Source organism: Hyperoodon ampullatus (assembly GCF_949752795.1).
Source record: "Hyperoodon ampullatus genome assembly, chromosome: 8".
Lineage (NCBI taxonomy): Eukaryota > Metazoa > Chordata > Mammalia > Artiodactyla > Ziphiidae > Hyperoodon > Hyperoodon ampullatus.
The window spans coordinates 14,028,586-14,054,196 of NC_136921.1; the positions used below are offsets into that span (position 1 = coordinate 14,028,586).

At 42.2% G+C, this 25,611-nt stretch overlaps 1 protein-coding gene across 4 annotated transcripts in view; it reads left to right on the forward strand.

The window, feature by feature from the left end:
• Window positions 1-25,611, forward strand: part of DOCK10 (dedicator of cytokinesis 10) — a gene marked incomplete at both ends in the record, with an annotated part of 299,463 nt that overhangs the window by 52,793 nt on the left and 221,059 nt on the right. The window contains one exon of one of the 4 annotated variants that reach the window (XM_079710442.1): window positions 22,457-22,755. The exons of 2 other annotated variants lie outside the window; for them this stretch is intronic. In XM_079710442.1, the coding sequence (XP_079566568.1) occupies window positions 22,594-22,755 (162 nt within the window). Of the gene's footprint in view, window positions 1-22,456; window positions 22,756-25,611 lie in introns of those variants that run through there. One more of the 4 variants, XM_079710443.1, reaches the window with a different exon arrangement.

The following is a 25,611-nucleotide window of genomic DNA, read 5'->3' on the forward strand; positions in this document are numbered from 1 at the left end:
AGGGAGTGGGTTTGGACTTAAACTTCAGGAGGCAACAGTATTGAATTAGAATTGAATCAGAACATTTATTTAATTTTGCCCTTGTAGTTTAAAATTACTTTATTCTGATTTTGGCAACTGATATTGCCAAATATTCTGTTAATGGTCAATTTTTTTTATTAGTTTCTGCTTTATAACAAAGTGAATCAGTCATACATATACATCTGTTCCCACATCCCTTCCCTCTTGCGTCTCCTTCCCTCCCACCCTCCCTATCCCACCCCTCCAGGTGGTCACAAAGCACCGAGCTGATCTCCCTGTGCTATGCGGCTGCTTCCCACTAGCTATCTGTTTTACGTTTGGTACTGTATATATGTCCATGCCTCTCTCTCACTTTGTCACAGCTTACCCTTCCCCCTCCCCATATCCTCAAGTCCATTCTCAAGTAGGTCTGTGTCTTTATCCCTGTTTTACCCCTAGGTTCTTCATGACATTTTTTTTTCTTAAATTCCATGTATATGTGTTAGCATACGGTATTTGCCTTTCTCTATCTGACTTACTTCACTCTGTATGACAGACTCTAGGTCTATCCACCTCATTACAAATAGCTCAGTTTCGTTTCTTTTTATGGCTGAGTAATATTCCATTGTATATATGTGCCACATCTTCTTTATCCATTCATCTGATGATGGACACTTAGGTTGTTTCCAGCTCCGGGCTATTGTGAATAGAGCTGCAATGAACATTTTGGTACATGTCTCTTTTTGAATTATGGTTTTCTCAGGGTATATGCCTAGTAGTGGGATTGCTGGGTCATATGGTAGTTCTATTTGTAGTTTTTTAAGGAACCTCCATACTGTTCTCCATAGTGGCTGTACCAATTCACATTCCCACCAGCAGTGCAAGAGTGTTCCCTTTTCTCCACACCCTCTCCAGCATTTATTGTTTCTAGATTTCTTGATGATGGCCATTCTGACTGGTGTGAGATGATATCTCATTGTAGTTTTGATTTGCATTTCCCTAATGATTAATGATGTTGAGCATTCTTTCATGTGTTGGTTGGCAGTCTGTATATCTTCTTTGGAGAAATGCCTATTTAAGTCTTCTGCCCATTTTTCGATTGGGTTGTTTGTTTTTTTGCTATTGAGCTGCATGAGCTGCTTATAAATTTTGGAGGTTAATCCTTTGTCAGTTGCTTCATTTGCAAATATTTTCTCCCTTTCTGAGGGTTGTCTTTTGGTCCTGTTTATGGTTTTCTTTGCTGTGCAAAAGCTTTGAAGTTTCATTAGGTCCCATTTGTTTATCCTTGTTTTTATTTCCATTTCTCTAGGAGGTGGGTCCAAAAGGATCTTGCTGTGATTTATGTCATACAGTGTTCTGCCTATGTTTTCTTCTAAAAGTTTGATAGTTTCTGGCCTTACATTTAGGTCTTTAATCCATTTTGAGCTTATTTTTGTGTATGGTGTTAGGGAATGATCTAATCTCATACTTTTACATGTCCCTGTCCAGTTTTCCCAGCACCACTTATTGAAGAGGCTGTCCTTTCTCCACTGTACATTCCTGCCTCCTTTATCAAAGATAAGTTGACCATATGTGCGTGGGTTTATCTCTGGGCTTTCTATCCTGTTCCATTGATCTATCTTTCTGTTTTTGTGCCAGTACCACACTGTCTTGATTACTCTAGCTTTGTAGTATAGTCTGAAGTCAGGGAGCCTGATTCCTCCAGCTCTGTTTTTCGTTCTCAAGATTGCTTTGGCTATTCGGGGTCTTTTGTTTTTCCAAACAAATTTTGAAATTTTTTGTTCTAGTTCTGTGAAAAATGCCAGTGGTAGTTTGATAGGGATTGCATTGAATCTGTAGATTGCTTTAGGTAGTAGAGTCATTTTGACAATATTGATTCTTCCAATCCAGGAGCATGGTATATCTCTCTATCTATTTGTATCATCTTTAATTTCTTTCATCAGTGTCTTATAATTTTCTGCATACAGGTCTTTTGTCTCCTTAGGTAGGTTTATTCCTAGATATTTTATTCTTTTAAGTTTATGGAAAGAAATTAAGTCATTGATTCAAAGGATTTTGTTAGGTATATAAGCAGGTGATTCAACCATTTGGCAAAAATAAAGATGGTGGTACATGAGTAACTAGTATTCAGTCAGCACTGCTCTAGTAAAGGTACAGCTGGAATTGCCACAACTTTGCATGTTTTAAAGACTTTCCTCCACTGAGTTCACCAGTTATTGAAATCATGTTCTTGTGTCACTAAGAGCTGGCCTGGTGGCCTTTGGAGAATGGAATACTCTTAGATGTTCTCCATGTGGGGGAACAGCTATGGTGGCCTATTCTCCTTGGAGCATAAAATCATTGCTTTGACTAGTAGAGACTTGTAGTTTTTTTTGTGGTGCTGTCCTCCTCTGGTGTAAGGTAATAATTCTATCTCTTGAAAAAAAGTTTTTTCTAAAGAGAACAAGAGATCCCATTTCTCAATTCACTTCTGAACTGATTCTAATATATCTAATGACCTCTTTTCTAAAATTAGATTCATGAAGGGCTTGATTGATTTCAGGCTCTTTATAGATTGAATTTAATGTTCATTCTCCATTGTATTATTGCCCAGAATGCTTAAAAATGATTATATATATGATTAGAGAAATAAAGCAAGGCCAGGATTGCTACTTTGGGGGCCAAGTGTAGAGTGGCTTTATCCCTGAGTCGGGAAGCAGGGACACACGTAGACTGAATTGCTGATGAACAGACCGTAATGGCTCTTTTAATGCAAGCAATTGATTCTGAAGGTAGGAAGCTGCTGGAAAGGCTGCCCTGAAACTCTGCATCAACACTCTCGTCATTTTTGTTTTTTTCTTAGGAAAACAAATGCTCTCTAGACTGTTAAACCAGGCCTGTTGCTTTATGCTTAAGGCTCACATTTTTGAGTCAGAAAGATAAGTTCAAACATGGCTCTACCGTATATTAATGCTAACCATGTGACCCTGGGAAGTTATTTGACCTCTCTGAGCTTCAGGTTTCTCAACTTTAAAATAGGGATGCATTAGTGTCCCAGGGCTACCATAACCAATTACCACAAATGGGCAGGTTACAACACCAGAAATTTCTCACAGGTCAGAAGTAGTCAGCAAATCTAGCAGTCAGCAGGTCTGTCCTCCCTCTGAAGGTTCTTAGGGCAGATCTTTCCTTGCTTCTTTGTTTCTGGTGGCTCCAGGCATTCCTTGGCTTGTGGCTGCAAAACTCCAATCCCTGATCCATCTTCACATTGCCTTCTCTTCTTTTTGTGTCTTCCCCTCTTCTGTCTTTAATAAGGACATTTATCAGTTGATTTAGGACCCACACAGATAATCCAAGGTGATCTCCTCTTAAAATCCTTAACTTAATTACATCTGTGAAGAGTCTTTTCCCGAATAAGGTTACATTTGCCAGTTCCAAGGATTAGGATGTGGATGTATCTTTTTGAACGCCACATTAAACCCACTACAAGAGATAATCATATGCTTACATCACAGATTAAATAAGAAAATGCCTAATGAATAAGACATGTTCAAGAAATGTTAGTCATCATCAGTTTTAGGATTATCAAATAAGTTATTGGTTTTGTCATTCTAATATTTACTTTCCATAGACTTACCAAACTTAACAGTGGACTCTGTTATGATCAGGCCTGAGGAGCAGATATAAGTCTCTAGTTGCCTTTGAACATTTCACAGGAAAAAACGTGGCTTTTCTCCCCAGAGTGGCTTGGAAGTCATTGACCTTATATTATCAGGATAAATGCATATCATAGAACTTTAAAGACGATATTTCTTGTAGTTTTAGCAGAGAAGGAAGGTCATTAGGGACCAAGGATGCTAATGAAATACCATTGACTCCACTCCATAAAATTTGAAACAGGACTGCTTTTAGATAAAACCTTTTATTTGAAACTAAAATCAATGGAGAGGAGAGTGTGTCTGTGCTTTGGATATGTGTTTTTTGAACAAAAGTTTCATTTGATTAACGTGAAGTCGACAAAATCAGTAAAGCATGACTTCAGGATTGTGTGTCTCTACTCTGATTCTAATTGAGAGCATTGCACTGCCAGAGATAATTCTGCTGCTAAGATCCATCTTCTGGAGGAATGGTGGAACAAAGGCCCACCTCCCACCCTCAGAAAACTCAAACTGTCCTTGAGGATATTTACTCCAAATTCCAACTCCAAACTGTCACTCTAACCTCCTGAAATTCCTTTCCATTCATTTTTTTTTTACAACTTTATTGGAGTATAATTGCTTCACAATGGTGTGTTAGTTTCTGCTTTACAACAAAGTGAATCAGTTATACATATACATATGTTCCCATATCCCTTCCCTCTTGCGCCTCCCTCCCTCCCAACCTTCCTATCCCACCCCTCCAGGTGGTCACAAAGCACCGAGCTGATCTCCCTGTGCTATGCGGCTGCTTCCCACTAGCTATCTACCTTACGTTTGGTAGTGTATATATGTCCATGCCTCTCTCTCGCTTTGTCACAGCTTACCCTTCCCCCTCCCCATATCCTCAAGTCCATTCTCAACTAGGTCTGTGTCTTTATTCCCGTTTTACCCCTAGGTTCTTCATGACATTTTTTTTCTTAAATTCCATATATATGTGTTAGCATACGGTATTTGTCTTTCTCTTTCTGACTTACTTCACTCTGTATGACAGACTCTTGGCCTATCCACCTCATTACAAATAGCTCAATTTCGTTTCTTTTTATGGCTGAGTAATATTCCATTGTATATATGTGCCACATCTTCTTCATCCATTCATCCGCTTTTCCATTCTTAATTAGAGATGTCATTTGTCACCTTCTAAAACTTTCCCTGCTCATTCGTCGGTTCTTACCTGTCCACCCCAGGGCAGTACTGCATTGATATTGTCCTTACCGACTCTTCAGTGTGTTCTGAGCATCTAACAACACTCAAAACCCTCCCTGGGAGCTGTGGATAATGAGAGGCTATCTACTGATTCCTTTTCTTCTGCATGTGTGGATGCATCTTTCTGTCTGCCTAAGCCAATGACCAACTCCTTGAGGCATGGCCCAGCTGTTGTCACACTGTGATAAGCAGTCACTAAAACACTTTCTGTGTCTCAGTCTACTCGCCAGTTAAAGAGAGCTGAACAGTTGACCAAATCTCAGCCACTAAACCCGAAGAAATAAATGGAAGTAATTCTCTTTCACGTCTGTCAATAAAGGGCCCTAAGAAGAAACAGATTTATTTCTGCTTATTGAGAAAGCTTTGCGTGTGGTTATCGTTATTGTTATTATTGCAGTTCCTGGTCAGAGCTCACCTTTATTCACTGTACCACTTAGGGATGAAACTTGAAGAAATGATGCCGAGGATGACACTTTGGTCATTCTTACAGAGCAATATGGCAAAGAGGATGAATGTTGGCACTTGAGGCCTCTTCTCACAGTGGACACCAGGGGGCAGTGCTTACAGTAAGAGATTTCAGCCTCAGGCAGAGAAGTGCACTCATCTGCGTAAGTGGGATGCCTTCAAGAGGGGCACAGCAGTTCATGACTGAAACCCTTTTCCGCATTTGAGTTCCCAAGCGTCATTTAACCATCCTTCATAATGCCGCTCAAATCTTTTAGCCTCTAAAGAAACCATATCTAACTGTCCTGGCCGAATTAACTGCCCCTCTCTGACCGTCCATAGTATTGGGTTGGCCAAAAAGTTCATTCGGGGTTTTCATCGGTTCCAGAAAACCTCGAATGAACTTTTCGGCCAACCCAATACTTTGAATAAAACTCGATTTTAGGCACTTTGTTGTATACCGTTGCACACCTCTGGTAAGCCCTGCCTATGGCTTACCAACATCCCCAGCACCTGCTCTTGCCTTCTGTATACCTATTGCTAAATACATATACCCTGAAAGATTGCCGAAACTACTACTATTATTACTTCTACTATTATTAGCTAACCAGTAACTTTAAAGCTAATCATTTAAAAATGCTGTTAAGACTCACAGACTTAGAGAACGAACTTATGGTTACCAGACGGGAAGGGTGGGTGGAAGGCATAGTTAGGGAGTTTGGGATTGACATGTACACACTGCCGTATTTAAAATGGATGGCAACCAAGGTCCTGTTGTGTAGCATAGGGGACTCTGCTCAATATTATGTAACAACCTAAATGGGAAAAGAATTTGAAAAAGAATAAATACATGTATATGTATAATTGAATCACTTTGCCGTACACCTGAAACTAACACAACATTTTTAATCAACTAGACTCCAATATAAAATAAAAAGTTGAAAAAAAATTTTTAAATAAAAATGCTGATAAGATGCCACTTCTCATAATAATCTTTGCCTCCCCACTGTTGGCAGGAAACAGCACTAAACCGGTTCAGTCGGTTAACTCCTTCAATGCCAAATTAACACATCACTTTCTAGTAGCTGCTTTTCTTTCTAGGAACAGCTAGAGCACTGTTCCGAAGCCCCTTTCTCTAAAGGAAATGCAGAGAGGCCACGGCTGGCACATGGACTCACATTCCAGTCCCTTCCTCCTGCCCTGCTTTTGGCAAAGACACCCTCCAGATGTTGTGACTGTGTTGAAATTCTGTTGGCCTCCTAGCAGAATTGGCGATATTACTTTCCATGAGCTGTGGACAGGAAGTGCTCAAAACAAAACAGTTTAAAAGTGGGCTTGGTCACTCTAAAAAATACATCTATTTATTTTTTAAAGTGGGGAGGGGGAAAGAGGGGTTGCTAATCAATGGGTATGAAGTTCAGTTCTGTAAGATGAGTAGGTTCTCAAGATTTGCTGTACTACATTGTGCCCATAGGTAACAATACTGTACTGTACACTTAAACATTAATTAGAAGGGTAGATCTCATGTTGAACATTCTTACCAAAATAAAGAAAAAAGAAGAGAGAGGAGGAATAAAGTGGGTTGTTTCTTGCCCTGTTAAAGCATTTACCTTTTGGTCTTCCATACACAGAAAGCATAATTCCATTAATGACTGTAATAAACAGAATATATATTTCCCAACACTAAGAGTTCCTCAGAGGTCATGATTCTTTCCTTGTGTTTTTAGAAACCAGACCCACGAACCATTAGAAACTGCAGCAATGAGACTGAAGCATGACCTGTGAAGCTAGTAATTGTGTATGTGTGTATGTGTGTGTGTATAGCTTGAGTGATCCCAGGACTTTTTGATAAATAATAGGACATAATTTTTGTAGCTTCAGAAGACTCACCATGCATCAGTTCCTTGGGGCCAGCAGCATTTTTGCATATCAATTGTATGATATGAAAAGCCACATTTTCTTACCTTTTGATAGACCGTAGTTTTCTAATTTAAGGTCACTTGCCAATTTAACAGTGACTGCATCAGCACCTTTTGACGCCAAACAGGATGCGTTCTGAAGAGCCATCAGAGGAAACTTGTTACATCACACATAATAAAGCTTTCAATCCATCGCTGAGTTTTTCCAAGTACTTGGCATACAATAAAATAAATTCTAATATTTACTGCTGAGTATTGTCAGATTGTAACTATCAGGTTGGAGACCTGGGAAAACTTGCTTCTTTGGGCTTAATTTTTCTCCTCTGAAATTATGGACATTACACCAGGCAGTGCTCATTTTAGGCTAGAGTATCCTAAACACCATCATGGCATTTACAGGTAAGCTTTTCCTAAGAGGAAATCATATTTTATTTGAGACTGACATCAGAATGTGAGCCCCGAGGGGCAAAAGCTCTCATGTCCGTGTTCACTGCTCTATCCCCTGAGCCTGGGAGAGTGCCTGGCACAGACTCACCTTTAGTAAATATTCATTAAAATCAGAAAACTTCTTCCTTTCCTTTCTTCCCTCCCTCCCTCCCTTCCTTTCTTCTTTCCATGCTTATTAGGAAGGAAAGGAGGGAGGGAGGAAGGAAAGTTGACATATTAACACCTCATTAAGCTGATCCTGCTCCCTGGGATAGCCATGTGGAATCAACCTTGAAGGTCTGCATGTGAAATTTCATGCTATGAGTGATATTTCAAGAACAGTTTTGTAAGAGAAAAAGTACATTGAAGGATGTCAGCAATCTTTTTTCCATCTAGAAATCACATGGCTGGGCTGACTGGTGACCCTTCGGTGAAGAGAGTTCGATGAAATGAGTGCCGGTGGGGCGGGGGGTTGGTTAAGAAAGAATGGGAAAAGAGGAAGGAAAGAAATAGGGTCTTTAGATGGTGCTTTCCAGTTGTTTGCCTGTGAGGGAAGGCGAGAGAGTGCGGTAGCCATAGAATTTTCAGGGTTGAAAGAGGTTTTACTTTAGTTTGTTTATGTAATATGTGGGAGAAGCTTTTATGCTGCTGAGGAGAAAGAGCCAGTAGAGGGGGAGGGGAATGATGGACGGAGCAAGATGCTGGAGAGTGCACAGAGATGAGTGCACAGAGATAGGCCTTGCTTCTGACACTAGGGAGAATGTAGGCAGGATGTGAGTAGACATTTTAAAAGAACAACAATAATACAAATAACACCAAGGTGCTGAGCCAAGTAAAACCAGATGCTTCCGAATGATTTTAGTAACTTCGTTTGCCACTTGTTCATTCATTTTCATTCATCTGCTCGTGCTGACTCACAGACAAGCAGTAAGAGAAGCAAAATATAAAGAAAATACAGAGAAAACTTATAACTCATGTAACATTGAACTCTAATTGGAAATTGGAAATAGATTGCCATTTATTTTTAGATTGCCATTTTTAAATCATCAATGTCTGGCTCTTGGAATACCATGAGATTGCAAGTAATAAGAACTAGAGCTGGGGTTGGGTGGCGCTAGGAATTGAAACATGCAACTGTGTTCACAAGTCCCTGGGAGATCTGAGGGTACAGACCTTCACAGATTTTGGAGCCTATATTGGGGGAAACACAGACAAGAGATAGCTGGAGAGACACGTGTTTGTTCCACAGGATGTTGTTCATATACCCGAGCCTACACACCCACATCCCACTTGCTCTTCTGGAGCCCCGTTGGGTTCACCACTCTCTTTTGGACCCCGGTCTTGCCTCCGGGAATCTGTCTCCAGATCTAAAATCCTCTCATGGCTTTGGATGACATTGCATGTCTGGTAGTGACTCTCTCTGGATTCTACTCTCGGCCTCCTTGGCTTGCTGGGAGTCCTGGACTTCAATTCTCGGACTCACTGTTCTTGAGATTAGCCACGTGCATCATCAAGCCTGGGTTTTGCATGTATTCCCAGCACAGGCTGCTGTCTGATTCCTGTCCTCCTGTCCTCTGTCAGCAGCGCCTGTGAGCTGGACTTGTTGCGCATTGCATGTGGATGACTGTGAAGAAGAAGGCAGCAAAGATTACCCCAAAGTCTGAGGAACAATGGTGCAGCCGTTAAAACCCAGAGGACCACTACTACATATAAAATAAATAATCAACAAGGGCCTGCTGTATAGTGCGGGGAACTCTACTTAACATTCTATAATAACCTATATGGGAAAACAATCTGAAATAGAATGGGTATATGGATATGTATAACTGATTTGCTTTGCTGTACACCTGAAACCAGCACATTGTGAATCAACTATACTCCAATATAAAGTAAAAAAATAAAATTAAAAAAAAAAAAAACAGGACAGTTTCAAGGCAGAGGTGACTCAGAAACAAAGCCCAAAGGCAATGTTGAACTTGGCAGGGCACAGAATATCTAGATGGAAATGTGTAAATAGGCCTTTGGGGGGTTGGAATAGATTTTGAAAGTAGAAGTGAGGATTTAGGGATCCCAGGTATAGAGGAAATCTGGTTCTTGGGAGGCCACATGAACGCTAAGTTGGAACTCTTTTCTCTCCTTCTCCTGCCCCTAAGCTCAGTCAGCATGACTAATGAAGCCTCAGACCTTGTTCCTACCCCTCTTGCAGCCTCATATCTGGAGCCCACATCCCCTGCCAACCTGAAATTTACTCTCCTTGCAAGCTAGTCACCTCCATGAAGAACCAACATTGAAAGCTGCTCAGCACTTATTGTCATGTTGTTCAAACTGGACCCCTCGACCCTTAAGTCCTGCTCATGTTACTAACATTTATTGACAGTATTATACCAAACACTCACCTAAATGATTTCACATGGATTACCTTATCTGATTTTTTTTACCTTATTTGATTTTCATAGCAATCATACATGTTAGAAATTATTACCAAGGTGACCGTGCATCCGATTTTGTCTGTGCATAGCCCCTATTTATGCCTAAAGTCTTGGCATCATTATTAGTAGCACCCTTTAAAAGGGTCCTGGTTTGGATGGTCAGTTATATGGCCACTGTAACTGTTACCACACTTACTTTCCTCAGTTTACAGATGAGACACCGAGACGTGAAGTCCCTTATCCATCGTCACAATGATGATCCGTTGCTGAGCCAGGACTCGGATTCTGGCATCAGACCCCACATGCCAGCCTGTAAACCACTGTGTTCTGATTCATGTTTACCAGTCCCCTTAAGTTTTGATGGATGCCTCATCTTTAGGATTTATTTGCTGCTGATTTAGTTCTGATATTCTGTGTCGCACCAGGCAGCTTATCCTCTTTCACCCCCATCCCCACCCCTGGTGACCACCAGGTCCCACTGCATCTGACCCCCAGCCATAGCGTGAGCTTTTACCATATGGGGCTGGAATGGAGAGGAGAGAGACGGGGTGCTTGCTGGAGTGGGTGGAAGACTTAAGAGAAATTTATTTTAAGGGCTGGAAGATGTGAGCAGTTTGGTACAAAAGACTTGAGCAAGAATTTTATTGAAGGAGAAATGGTTAAGACAAGTAATGGCCCAGCCTTTTATTTTGGACAACTTACCCATTGACTCAAATTATCCCACAATCAATTCCAGTGAAACAAATAGTATCAATTACAAAACTGGGGAAAAGGCCTAGGAACAACTACGCCACGTAAAAGTGCACCTCATCTAAACAGACTTGGTTTTTGTCAAGTTTGAATTTTGAAAATCAGTAGTGTCCTTTTCAGCCTAAAGCGAGTTGATGGCCACAGGTGTGAGCAGTGCATACTTAAAAACCTTCCCTCATATGCAATACCTTTTCCTGAAAAAAAAAAAAAAAACACCCAAAAAGTTAAAAATGCAGCCATGGTCACTTTCCACATCCTGAAAATGATGAATTTACTAAGATTCACACAGTTAGCCATGTTTTCGTCACCAGTGTACCAACGTCCACTTCCTGTCATAACTAAAAGTTGTATTTCTAGGGCCCTCCTGATCACACACCATCTCATCCAGACTTTGTCACAGGTGGGTAGGTCTGCTTTTGCACGGAAATAGGTAGAAATCTGAAACCATGACTGTACATCAATACCAGGTGATGGGACCTTGTAGCACCGTTCCAAAACAGCTGTTAATATATCACGTATGTACTTTTACATGCATTATCTCTATTAATTCTCACAGCAGTCCTCTGAGGTGGGTCTGAAAGTGAAGAAGAGTTACGTGAGTTGCTGAAGATTTTCAAGCTAGGAAGACACAGACCTGACTTTCAAAACCAGGTTGAAGGTCTGCAGAGTCCTCCATACCCTGCACATATACTAGACAGTACTGCCTCTGATGACAAGGTTAAACTTGCTTCTTGGGGCTTCCCTGGTGGCTCAGTGGTTGAGAGTCTGCCTGCCGATGCAGAGGACATGGGTTCGTGCCCTGGTCCGGAAAGATCCCACATGCCGTGGAGTGGCTGGGCCCGTGGGCCATGGCCGCTGAACCTGCACGTCCGGAGCCTGTGCTCCACAATGGGAGAGGTCACAACAGTGAGAGGCCCGCATACCGAAAAACAAAAGAAAAAAAAAAAAACTTGCTTCTTAAGCTTATAGCCCCATTACCTCCTACAAAGGTGGTCATAAAATAAATTGTTAGGCTATTCCTTTCAAAATAAATTTGATATATTAAATGAATTACAAAGTGATCTGAACCGCTACGTACTTATTCATAGATGTGTAGTGATAGACTGTTTTAAACGCCAAAATATGTTCATTGGAAATTCCTTCTCTTCATCCCTTGGTTGGGTGCACATTAAATCTTTTTTAAGATTTGCACTGAGATATCTGGCATTGCCTTTGAGGAATGTAAGAGAATCCTACCCTGATCACACATATACTTCTAAAGACCTAAGGGCACAGGCAGTTGAATTTGGGAAATTCTTGTATGGCCAGGTTTCAAGGTTTTTCAGAGTAGAAGCGTAGCAGCGTGGAGGCTGGGAACTCAGCCTCACGGAATCCAGCAGCCCTTAGGAACATCGCCATTGGCACAGCAGCTTTGTTCTCTGGCAGCTCGGCCACCTACTGGGCTGCTTCCGGTTCCAGTAAGGACTGTGTAGTCTAGGCTGATGGTAAGCTGGCCACAGGCTGGGCAGGGCTTTTGTAGCCCCCTCCTCAGTGCAGGGCAGGACTCCTGCGTCCTCGTTGGGTAGGGGTCATAGTGGGCGAAGGGGAGGGAGGGAGAGACTTTCCCGTAGTTAGAATTCAGTTCCCTGAAATGTGTCTTCCTCCTGTTCCTTTCTGCTCCTGAATCGAAAACAGGATGACAATACTTTGCCTAAAGGGTAAACATGAACATCCTGTATTCTGTCTCGCATTCTTCTCTTCTAAAATGCTGCAAGCCCAGAGATTTCTCCTACTAGGGGAGGTTTCCTGTTTCTCCATGACTCCTAATGTCCCCCAGCAGTGAGAGGCACACTGCCTCACTGGGTGTGTAGCTGTCAACTCGGCAAGTCCCCGAGTTGAGTTCATAAATAGCAAAGGCTCTCTATTTATTGGGTCCTTACTCCGGTCCGGGCATGGTGTTGAGCGTGTTAAGTGCTTCATTTGGATTATCTCAGTTACTCCTTCTCATCATATAAGGTAGGGATACACTGTCATCACCCCCATTTCACTGAAATGGAAACGAAGTTCAAAAGGTTGTTTGCTCAGGGTCACAAATACAGGTAGTGACAAGCTCAGATCTGTGGGACACCAAAAGGATCAACCTCTGGAGAAAAGCCAACCAGAGCCTTCACTGTTACCATACCACCATCCTGCTTCCACTCCATAGGGCGTTGCTGTGTACCTATTAGAGCTCCTTGTGATGATGATTCTGGCTATTGGGCTGGATCAGGGTAGGGAGAAGGTAGGATAAAGTCCTGCTGGCTTCTGACTTGGCAAACGACTTGATCACCAAAAAAAGGAAATGGGTTTAGTTGGACCTCCATCCACTACATCAGTTCCAATGTTTTCCCCTTCCCCCTCACTCTTAGAGTGCTTCTACCTCTTTTTCAACATTGCTTGTGATTCACTGTAGCCTTTTAAAAAAATATTGGCAGGGGGAATGTGGGAGATACCAGCAACAACTCCTTCTGTCTCCCCCTCTTTTGTTTGTATGTTTACATGTGACTGACCCCAAAGTCCAGACATGTGTTATTGGTCTTTGTGAATCTGCAGTTGGAGAAAGCTTTTAGACCCTAGACCAAGAAGGAACCTGAGATTATCTATTCTAACTCTCTAACTTTATGGACAAGCAAACTTAGATCCAGAGAGAGAAAAGTAACAAGGACTGTCTGAAGTCTTCATTAGTGTCGGAGCCCAAACCCCATCCACTGCTGTTGCCATCACATCCCATTGGGATGCAGGGTACCCAAGTCACCCTGCAGAACTGAAGTAGCTTCATGTGTCAGTTGCAGCGACGGGAGATAATAGGAACACAGACTTGAAGAATCCACATCCTGTAGTTTAGGGTTTAAAAGAAGCTGAACATTATCTTATCAAGTTAATCTTTTGAATATAACTCCACCCCTCCTTCTCCTGCTCGGTTTAAACGTTGTTTTGTCCTCATTTCGTTTCAACAGCCCGAGCTGGGTGCTTTGCACCAATTCTAAAATTATATGTTGGGCTGCTCCCCTGAGTCCTGGCAAAGAATACAGAGTTGAGATTTGCGCAGGTTGACACGATCCTTTTCAGCTCTTGAATTGGTTTGGAAAGCACGTTTGTAAATGACTTAAAAGACTGCCATTTTCATGTTTGGAAAGCAACTCACGATTATTGTAAATGAGGTTTAACTTGGAATGTTTAGGACGGGGGTGGCTCATTCCTGCCACAATTCAAAGGGGTAAGAAATGAACACAGAAAATAAAATAGAACAAGTACTGAAAGTACAGTTAATAGCTCATTGATCCAGCCTCAGCTGAGAACATGTTTTGTATAGCTAACTTGTGAAGATCACAAAACGGACCCCATTTAATCATGAACTTTTCAAAACTAAAAGCAGTCGCTGGTGGAAGTTAATCTCGAATGTTTCACAGGTTTCTCTTCCTTCTGAAGCTGTCGCCCCTGGACATAATTTGACTTTTCCTGATGCATCAGTGTCATTATTGTGAGCTCTCATTATTGTCCTGGACTAGAACACTGTACAGTTTACGACCTTTATGATGTTTTTAGTCCCAGATGCTAGGGGTACTGATTTCCTTGATTTTTGTCAGTCTATTTTGTCAGCCCTTCCTTTTGTGGGTGCTTGTACCTTTAAGTTAGTTGGCCTCAGGCATGTATCCTGGGCTCACGAGCTGGTGAAAAGGAGCCAAGGATGCTTCCTGCCTCACCTCACTCTTGACCTTGCCAATTCATTCTAGTGCCAAGGCTCTCTCTCGTTTGTGTGTTTACATGTGACTGTATTAGCGTTGAATCTTGACTTACAGGACTGTTACTTACCCTCTTTGGCACTTTCTTGGAATAATAGTGATAATAAACATAATAGTTTTATTAATAATGCAGCTATGCCAGTGTTTCCTACATAGCATGTCTTTTGTTATAATAACTCTGCAAAAGAGGTCATCTTCGTTCCATTGTAAAATTGAGGAAAATAAGGTCCAGAGGATTCAAATTTGAATCACTTCCCAGGTACCAAGCTAGAACCACGAACCCTCATCTCTGCCCCAGATACACAGTCCGCAACCCCATCTAGTGGTGTGGGTCTCGGTAGCCAGCTGGTTTAATTGCTGGGACCACCGCGACCCTCTGAAGAAGCTAGAGGCTGTCAGCGCTCCATTCCTCAGCAGGGACATCCTTCCAGTTCTAAGTGGCTGGGCCCTGTTCCCACTGGACCAAGGCAGGTCAGAAGTATAGTGCTTCTGGTCAAAGGCTGTTGCAAGCTTAGTTCAGCAGCCTCTTTGGAATCCTGTCTAAGGTGGCTGCAAATGGTAAATGTACGAAGACCCCTCCTCTAAACCACTCCTGTAATCTTCCCAGATTAATGAATCCGGTGCTGTCTCTTTCTGGCCCTGCAGAGGTTGTTTCTCTTGCTTCCCGGGTCTTGGCTGTGATCAGAATAGTTGAGGTTGCAAAATGTGTGCCCTCTGGGTAAGTGAGGTATTATTATATTATTTCAAATGTGTTTATTCATGGAAAAGGACAGGGAAGGGGTTATGGAACTTGTCTCTTGTTACCATGGGAGCTAACTTCAAAGCACGGAGGAGGCATGCCCAATACCCCCATTCCTCCATCACACAGGGAGTATCATGTGTCACTCAACAAGGAAGAGTCCAGAGATTTTTTTTTTTTTTTTTTACGGTACGCTGGGCTTATGGGCCCAGCCGCTCCGCGTCATGTGGGATCCTCCCGGACCAGGGCACGAACCCGTGTCCCCTGCATCGGCAGGCGGACTCTCAACCACTGCACCACCAGGGAAGCCCCAGAGATTTTTTTTTTAAATACCACTTGTAAAAGGGACAGGGAAAAAGCAAGCAATGTTTCAAATCCTTAGATCTTCTCTCTTCTAGTAATAACTAAGTCGCATGTATTGAATACTTACTTACCATGAGTCTGGCACTGTGCCAGGCACTGACATGGCAATTAGATCCTCATGAGTACTCATTCATTTAACAGATGAGGAAACTGAGGTTTAAAATTTTTGCTTTAAGTCACAAAGGTAGCCAGTATCTCAACTGTGATGTAAATTTGGCAATCTGCTTCCTAAGCCTTGGTCTTACTGCTACATTATACCGTCTTCTGCTAAGAATACGAAAGATTTATTCTGACCTGACAAGAGTTCAGTCAAACATAGAAGCCTGAGAAATGTAAGGTATGATATTAATGGAACATTGACGTTATCCACACATTCTGCAGGAAGCTGCTGATGAGGAAGCCACCCTAAAGAGGGACGAAGGATAATTTTCTGATGCATCTAAATGTACCAACCAAAGAGTACTCTGCTTTTAAGCCGGACTGGTGCCAAAAGGAGGGAAATGAAGACAAAGAAGAGCTTGGCAGCAGCATCTGGATTTCTTAAATGAACGAACAGTGTGCCTGTTTCCAAAGTGATTAATTATTTGTACAACTCAATAAATGTCAGCAAGTGCGAAAGATGCCTGTAAAGAGGAGGCCACTATAATTAAGTGAAAATGAAGAGAGAGAAGCTGAAAGAAGAGAACTTTACAAATCACAGATGGGGAAAAAGAGGTCATGGTTACTATCAAAATAGACTTAAGTCCCAAGCTCTTGAGTAGAAGTAGCACCAGGAGAGGCAAAGATGCAAGTTGATAAAGAGCAACTGTGCCTCAGGGAGAATCACTTCGCTGAGTTGTGTTTTCCACTTTTTAGCTAAGAAAGCACGGATCGACTCCCTCCTATCCATTTAATTGAGTTTATATACCTGAGGGGACTTACCCATCTGGAAATAGACAAGTTAAAAGATTCATTCTAATGCCTGCCCTGGGAAAGTGGCCAGGTCCGTGACCTGGTTTTATTCAGCTTGGGGTTAAAGCTCCAGTTGCTTTTATTATTTTTTTTTTCTTTTGCGGTACGCGGGCCTCTCACCGTTGTGACCTCTCCCGTTGCGGAGCACAGGCTCTGGACGCGCAGGCTCATTGGCCATGGCTCACGGGCCCAGCTGCTCCGCGGCACGTGGGATCTTCCCGGACCAGGGCACGAACCCGTGTCCCCTGCATCGCAGGTGGACTCTCAACCACTGCGCCACCAGGGAAGCCCACCCCAGTTTCTTTTAATCTATGAGGGTTCTCCTCCTTTAGGGTCACTTTCACTTGGGAACAATTGCTGAGCCTCTGGAAAATTTACAAAGCAGCCCAACAGGATTCAGACCCTGAGGGTGATAATGATGAGGAAGAAGAGGGGGAGTTTGTTTTCATTACATAGTGATTGATTGATTCACTCCACAAAGCCCTGAGTTCCCATGGAAGGGCTGTGCTCTAACTTAAAGAAGTGGATGGAAGTTTCTACCTTGATCTCCAGTGTCTTTCCATCACACAACTCCGTATAGAATAGTGCTGGTGGTGATGGAGGGGACAACAAAGACTGGGGGCAGTTCCACTGCACCAATTTCATAGTCCCCACCAAATTCTCATGCCGGCCCAGAAAAGCAGGTGGCTGGTTCCCTGTGAACAGCAAGGTGTTCAGGCTGTCAGCTTCCAATGGATTCCAGGGGGAGTGGCAGCAGGCTTCTTCCTGGAGCCACGTCCAGGCTCAAAGCGTGTCCTAGGGTGATGGCTTCATTCTTGTTGGACCCAAAGTAGCCTCTCGGGGTATTTCGGTGTTAACCAGCATCTTTGTATGTAAGGACAGATGTTCCATCAAGGAGTTACAAAGCAAGCCAATCACGATTCCGTATTCGAACTATGTGCTTTCAGAGCCAGTTTCGACAGGTGAGTCATTTCTGCCAATGAATGCTTCACATAGTAAACACAACACATCTTTTTAAAAATTATCTTATCAAAAACATTACATTTCCAGATGTTTTAAAATGCAATTTAAATTATCACCCCAAACACCTTGCTAACACTACTAGCTGCCTTCTGAAACTGTGATCCAAGGAAACCTCACAAATTTTCCTCTGAAGGACAAACCAGCTCTCACAGGGGATGTTCCAGGGTTGCATCCCTACACTTTGCCATGTGCCAAATGTTTTTCTGGTATAAATCCACCTTTGGGCTGAGAATCCGCCTGCTGATGCAGGGCACACGGGTTCGTGCCGCGGTTCGGGAAGATCCCACATGCCGTGGAGCGGCTGGGCCCGTGAGCCATGGCCGCTGAGCCTGCGCGTCCGGAGCCTGTGCTCCGCAACGGGAGAGGCCACAACAGTGAGAGGCCCGCGTACCACACACACACAAAAAAATCCACCTTTGGAAGATACAAGGTTTACTTGGCATATATTTGACTTTCAGAATTGGTTTTAAAAAGCCCAGATCCTGTGGCCAGATCACCTCAATTCAAATTGTGGCTCTGCCACTTAAATAGCTGTGAGTCTAGGAGCAAGTCACTTAATTTCTCTGTGCCTCAGTTTCCTCAACTGTAAAATGGGGGTGATCAGAGCACAACCTCATAATGGAGCTGTAAATGAATCACTATGTGTAAATATTAAATAGAACAGTGCCTGGCACATAAGAAGTGCTATGGAAGGGCTTGCTTTATTATAAGTATGATTATTGTTATTATTATTATTCACTGAGCACCTACTGCATGGTTACCCAGGGCCTATAGTGAACGAAGCACAATCCCAGCTCTTACAGAGAGGGGATGACAGCTCTTAAAAATGAAATCCATCGGAATGTAATTTCAGCTTATGTGTTAGGAAAGAAACCCACAGGGTGCAGTAATAAGGACTGCACTTCCTGATTACCTCAGGCTGTGAGACGAGGTCTGTCAGGGGAGGCTTCTCAGGGGCAGTGTCATGTTTAAGCCGAACCTGGAGGCTTTGGGGAGGAGACTGAGCTTTCACTCTCCCCATCAGCAGAGGTAGTCTCACACTTGCTCAGTGAATGATGATTATGGGCCAGGCTCTCTATTGGTCTTTTTATTTATTTATTTGGTTGCACCGGGTCTTCATTGCGATAGGCAGGCTCCTTAGTTGCAGCTCGCTGGCTCCTTAGTTGTGGCATGTGAACTCTTAGTTGTGGCATGCAAACTCTTATTTGCAGCGTGCATGTGGGATCTAGTTCCCTGACCAGGGATCGAACCCCCTGCATTGGGAGCACGGAGTCTTAACCACTGCACTATGGGGAAGTCCCTCTTTTCCGGTCTTTTCAGATACTCTCCTCCCGCCGACATCCTGACAGGTGTAAAGGATTATCTCCATGTTACAGTGGATACTCTCAAGGCTCAGAGAGGTTAAACGACTTACTCGAGATCACACAGCTTATGGGTGGCAGAGCCTCAACTGAGCAGGAGTGTGTCTGACTCTGCAGCTCACAGGAAGCCTTTCTACTGTCTTCTGCTGCCGCCTCTTCCTCCAGGCTGCCACTGGGATCAGTTAGACTTGGACCGTGTTGCTCAGTACATATGCTCTTAGTTCCTCTATGAATAAATCCAGATATAAGGAGGGTTCTGCTTAGGTTGGGCAGCCTGAGTGTTCTGCCCTCCAGCTCTGGGAACAGGGAGAAAAGAAAAGTCCTAGAGGCCCCCTTCTTCACTAGGTTCAGACTGATACCTGACTCTCAGCTCTCAAGCTGACAGGTGTGCTCATTGCCACCTTTTCTTCAGAGTGTGTGTGAGCCAGGCGGGCAGGCTGTAGACATGCCCACCTCCACCGGCCAAGGGGAGCTGACACCTGGGCTACTTATTCTGGAATCGTTTGCCCTTCTGCAGAGACCTACTGTGCTCTAAAGTTCTGTCTGCTGGGGTGAGGGGTAGGGTCCATTAGCTACTCTCTCACACCCAGTGCCTACTTTCCTCGAGCTTGGAGGCGCCCTCCAGGGCTCTGTTGAAAACTGTGGCTCCTCTTTGCACGGCCTTCTCCTGCCCTGGAAGTTGTTATTCATTCTTCATTTTTGGTTATTGATCAATGTGACTATATTCACTTTTCATCTTTCAGAGAAACTCTGAAAACTCTCATCCGCTCGAAGATCCATCCCGCCCCCAACTTTCTCACTGTCATTAATATATTCCCTTTTATGCTGCTTTGTTGTCATTTCACTTGGACTTTGGGAGGAAGGGAAGGAAACATATGTACTTCATTTCTCAATTACAGTATTTGCATCTGAGTGCAGGTTTGTTTTCTAAGATAACGTACTGCTGTCAGCAATAGTGTTCGGTGCACATTTAATGCTTGAAGGCCAAATTAATGATTCATTTTATTAGTACTTCAAAGAAAATGGCAGACACCTGTGGGGAGTTGATTCTTCCTTTTTAAATATTTCCTGTGTGTCAACATCTATGCCAAATGTGAGGGAAAAAAGGTCCCTTATGTCTGTGGATTGATTTCTATCTCTTCCCCCACCCTACCACACCTCCAGCTTAATTTACTATTTCAAACTTAGAGCTCAGAATCCGATCCCTTTCTTGCAATTTTGCTGCATGCTTGAAAATTTTCATAAGAAAATGTTGGACTGTGTGTCCAGCTATTATTCTCTGGTTTTCATCCTTACGGTCTCTTGTCCATTGGGTAACTGTAGTGTGTAATGAATTCGCAAGAAACGAATTCTTGGAGGTTCCCTTTCCTAGATGATGGAAGTTAAGAGAGAGAGAGAGAGAGAGAGAGAGAGAATTTTGAGACTCTGTCCATAATAGCAGTCCATCAATAACAGGGATGAATTCCTCAGAGGCAGAACAGGGATCGATGAATACAGCAGGGCTCTAATAGCTAGAAAGCACATCATTTGTTTCCCCCAAAGACTTTGGCATCTGCCAAAACAACTGACTCCACAAGCCACCCCAGAGGTTTGCCAGACTTAGCGAGAGGTGGCTAGAAAGGAATTTGGGATCAAACTGCCTCTTCCCTGCCAAGCCCATGGTGTGCAACTGAGGCATCCACCTTCCCTTTCCTGTTCCCCACAGGAGCTGCTGGAGTGTTTAAGCACCTCCAGTCAGTGCCTTGCTGCATTCGAGCTATTCGGTCATGAGCAGATGACCAGAACCCGAGGGAATGATTGGAGAGCAAGAGGTCATGGGGTATGGGAGTGGGTGGACAGGGCTGAGCACCAACATCCAGGAAGCCCCGAGGAGCAATCCTATTTGAAAAGACACATTCATAATCATGGAAACCCACTCCATGCTTTGTCTCTGGTGGACATCATTTATATAGATATTCAATACACAAGCCAGACAGGCTAAATTGTAACCTCTCTTCTGTAAATGCCCTAGTTGTTTGGAGTAAAAAAATGGTTTAGATTAGCACCCGGGCACTCTGACAAAGGTCTGGAGGGAGTTCAGGGACTTGCCAGCATCATTAGCATTTTTTTCTTCTTTTTCCAGCCGCACTAAAATATGTTTGCTCAAAACATAGGGAGATGAAAAACTACTGGTAGCCAGTACCTCTTAAAAGAAAAAAAAATGTTTTACTTCTCTGGCAAACATACCAATTAAAACGAGGCTGTGTTGTGACAGATTATGGAGCAATTAATGCGTAATTGAGCCTTCTGCTAGATGCTTCTGTGAAAGCCACTTTACTGGGGTCACACCTTAGAGCAAAACAAACCTCCGAACTTCCTGCAACACCCTCTGCTCTGCGGAGCCCAGAAACCAAAGAAAACATTTTTGAATCTCCCAGAGTTACACCAAAAGGATTAACTAAACAGAAAGATCTCGACATTGAAAAATCCTACTGGGGATTTCATAGTTTCTTCATTTGTAAGCAAAATCTATTTTCCATGAGATATTTTTGGTGCAAGCATCCCCTGCTGTCCTATTCTCTTAGAGTATACCATTAGATCTTGAGGCCATTCCAAGCAGGTCACGTGACTTCTAAGCATCTCTCCGGTTCCCTCCTAAGTGACTAGTCTCACAAGAGTCAGGGAATACTAGACTCTTAACTACCAAAGACCTCAAAGTCCTTCCTGAAGCCTTGAATTCTTATTGATAGGATGAGAAAATGCTGTACAGCTGCTTTTTCTAAGAGGTCAGCTCGGTGGAGCTCCCTGCCTGACCTCAGTAACAGAGATATTTTCAGCCCTGCAAGCCGCCTGTGTAAATATAAAAATGTATTAGGCTGCAGAACTGCATGTGTGGGAACAGAACAAGCATGCTATTGAGAGGAAATCACAGGGGGAACACTGGTGTCACTCACATGGGTTTGGTTAATGCGTGCATACTTTTGATAAATCGTTTTGATTCAGCAGACTGCATGTTTCAGATGAGCCCATTTCATTTCTGGAACTTATGAGCTCTGATAAGTAAAACCCCAGTCACTTAGTAAGGTGTCTAATAAAATTTACTTCTGGAAGTTTTAACATTTTAAAACAATCATGTAACTCTTTGTATGACACTCATTTGCCTTAGAAAAAACTGTTACTGTGAAGTCAATTTTTCAGTTGTTTAATGTGAAAAAGAGTGATTTGTTTGAGGGTCTGAGAGGGAAAGATATATTTATTCAGACCTCTGAAACTAGAATCGAAGAGAATCACTGTAATGAACAGGAAACATGCTCTTGAAATGAACTGAGAAATGCTCTCTGAGCGAAATGCTCTAATATCCCTGAGTGTGTTCAGTTTCAGTGGATCAAATCTTTCCCATCTCTGCATCCAAGCTATTTGGCAGTGATCAGATGATCAGAGCTCAAGGAAGTGATTGGAGAGTGAGCTCGCTGCAGCTGCAATGTAGGCTTTTTTCAGGGACAAGGAGCCACTGTTTTCAAACATAGCATCAACATAGAAGTTATTTTGTGGGCTCCAGGATGCAGCGATGGGCTGCACTGCCAGCATTGTTCTGCTTCAGGCTTTTCGTTCTGTGGTCCAGAGGAGCTGTCCACACATTTGTAGACGACGCCAGGAGGAACCATCCCATGAAATTTTGCCTCTGGAAAGTGACGATGAAATGAGTAGACCCAGAACCCTCATCATAATGGTATGGTATCTGTGGCAAAGCAGCCTCTGTTGATTAAACTGTTATTATAGAAATGAGGTTGCCATTCGAGGTTTGGGTTTTCAGCTTTAGATAAAGAAATGTGTGACCTAGAGTTTACTACTGTGCTTTCCTGTTTGGGGAAAATCTTTCAAAATTGTTTCATGTATTATTCAGAGAACTGGTTTTCTTTCTCTTAGATCTGTCATGAAAATGTGCAGTTTATTGGTCTATGAGAAACTGTCTTCTGCCTAACATTTTGTATGCTGTTATTAACTTTTGTGCAGAAACAGAAAATTTTGAAGTCTTATTTAATTAAGTGGATTTTATTTTATAACTCAAATTTGAAAGTAGAACCTCAGATAGATATTTTTATATCACATGTAACCCATCAAGTTGTGTAAATGTTGGTAGTTAGATCTCTAACTTCAAAGTATTTGAGGCCTTTATTTCCGATGCTGCTATGGAAATGCCTTTCCAAAATGCTTAACGTACGCATAAAATCAGAATGAAGTTTCTGAGAATTTTGTGGAATGCATGGTGTTTTAATTAGAAAGCTGTTTCTTGCCACTTGTCAAATTACATTTTTGTCTGTGCTTTAATTATAATAGTGTTACTCCTTCTTTGTGTGTCTGTTTGATCAGCAAGAATAAAGTAGAGGTTAGAGTCTTTCCTTATTTTAGTTTCAGGAAGAGATTTGCTTAGTCACTGAAATTCAGTGTTGGGATGGAAGTAGTGTACTAAAGTTTCCAAAATTGGAGAGGCGTTGAAGTCTACGTGATTTCAGCACAATCGACTTTTTTCTCTTAGATTTCAATGTTCAGATATCAAGGATGCAGTAAATAATGAATGATAAGTACCTGTTACACTAAAAGTTTTTAAATGAAAGTCATTTGGCTTGGACTGTGCCTTTGAGTGACAGAATACTAAGCTAGAACATTCTATGCCAATTTCTCCAACAAATCAATATCTGTTTTTCAAAAGGGCAATACTGTTCTTCAACTGTTGGGCTATGATTATCTCTAAGAGGAAACACTTAGTGGGAATATTTTCATACTCATTTTCCCATAAGTTTTCACAAATTAAAGTTCAAAGGATTTGAGACATTTGTGCTCCAAGTTTAACTCTTAATAGCAGTAACACATTCTATAGCTATGTGTATTACTCGTGCCATCTCAGTCATTAAAACAGTCAGTTTTCCTAATTTTACTAATTAGACTATAAAACTTTGCAGCTAGAAATTTGCCCCCAAAACTGTATTTCAAAGTAATTGAGAAATAAAAAATAATAAATTCACCTAATAACAATGCCCTGTTTCTTTCAAAGATCCTTTTAATTCATATGATACCTTTACTGACATTAAATGAGGTGACGATGGATTTATTGATGAGCAAAACAGGTTCAGAAAGATTGAATACCTTGTTTATATCACACAGCTGCCAAATGCCAGAGCCTCAAGTCACACTTAGATCAATAATTCCAAAAGCCAATATACTTTTTCACTCTGTTCATATCTCTAAGGAAATAATGATAAAACTGAGAAGAGTGAATTTTTATGAGAAGTCTGATGGAAATGTTGGACCACTCAGAGTAAAATATGCTCATAGAAAGTTATTGTGCATCTTGAAAGTTTCCTCTGGGCCACTTGAAGCTTCACACATTCCACAACTATTTGATGCTGATGCACTATGGGCCAACCACTGTTCTAGGTACTTGGAATCCACCAATGAACAAACCCATCAAAGATCCCTGCCCTAAGTTGCAAAATTTTACTGTGATAGTATATTTTGCAGACTCATTATGGAATTACTATATTAGGGTTGTGATGCTTAATGTCCTAATTTAAGTCAATGAAACAATTTCCTATTTTCCAAGATGGTGGTTTGAAACCTTGAATGTGTTTCAAAATCACCTAGGAGTCCTTTTTTTAAAAAATTTTTATTGGAGTATAGTTGATTTACAATGTTGTATTAGTTTCAGGTGTACAACAAAGTGAATCTGTTATACATATACATATTTGCACTCTTTTTAAGATTATTTTCCCATATCGGACATTACAGAGTATTGAGTAGAGTTCTCTGTGCTATACAGTAGGTCCTTATTAGTTATCTATTTTATATATAATAGTGTCAATCCCAATCTTCCAGTTTATCCCTCCCTGCCCCGTTACCCACTGGTAACCACAAGTTTGTTTTCTACATCTGTAACTCTATTTCTGTTTTGTAGAGAAGTTCTTTTGTACCCTTTTTTTAGATTCCACATATAAGCAATATCACATGACATTTGCCTTTGTCTGACTTACTTCGCTCAGTATGACAATCTCTAGGTCCATCCAGGAGTTCTTATTTACACTAATCCTTGGGCTCCTGGCCCCAATGACTCTACATAAGAATGTCTGGAGTGCAGCCGAGGAATCTGCACTGTTAGCAAACACCCCCTGAGTGTTTCTGAGAATCTCAGATTCTGAGATTCTGATGGAGGAGCGTGTTGGATGACGCTCTGAGAAACGGCGCTCTGGAAACTGATCATCTAAACCCTCCACCTTGCATCCTCCTTTAACCTGATATGCTAATCGTCTTCTCACTCTGGCTACAAGCTTCTGAACAAACTGATTTTTTATTCTCTTACTTTCCCATCAACCACTAGTCACCAAATTTTGTATATTAATTGTGTGTATGTGGGGGGGGGGGGGGGTTGTGGTGTAAGAACACAGACTCTAGAGCCAGAGACTCTAGGCTGCAATCCTGACTTCATCCCTTATCGGCTGTGTGACCTTCTGCATACTTTTTCACTACTCTGTGCCTCTTTTCCTCCTCTGTAAGGTGGAGATAATAGTTCCCTCAGCCCAGAGCTGTTGTG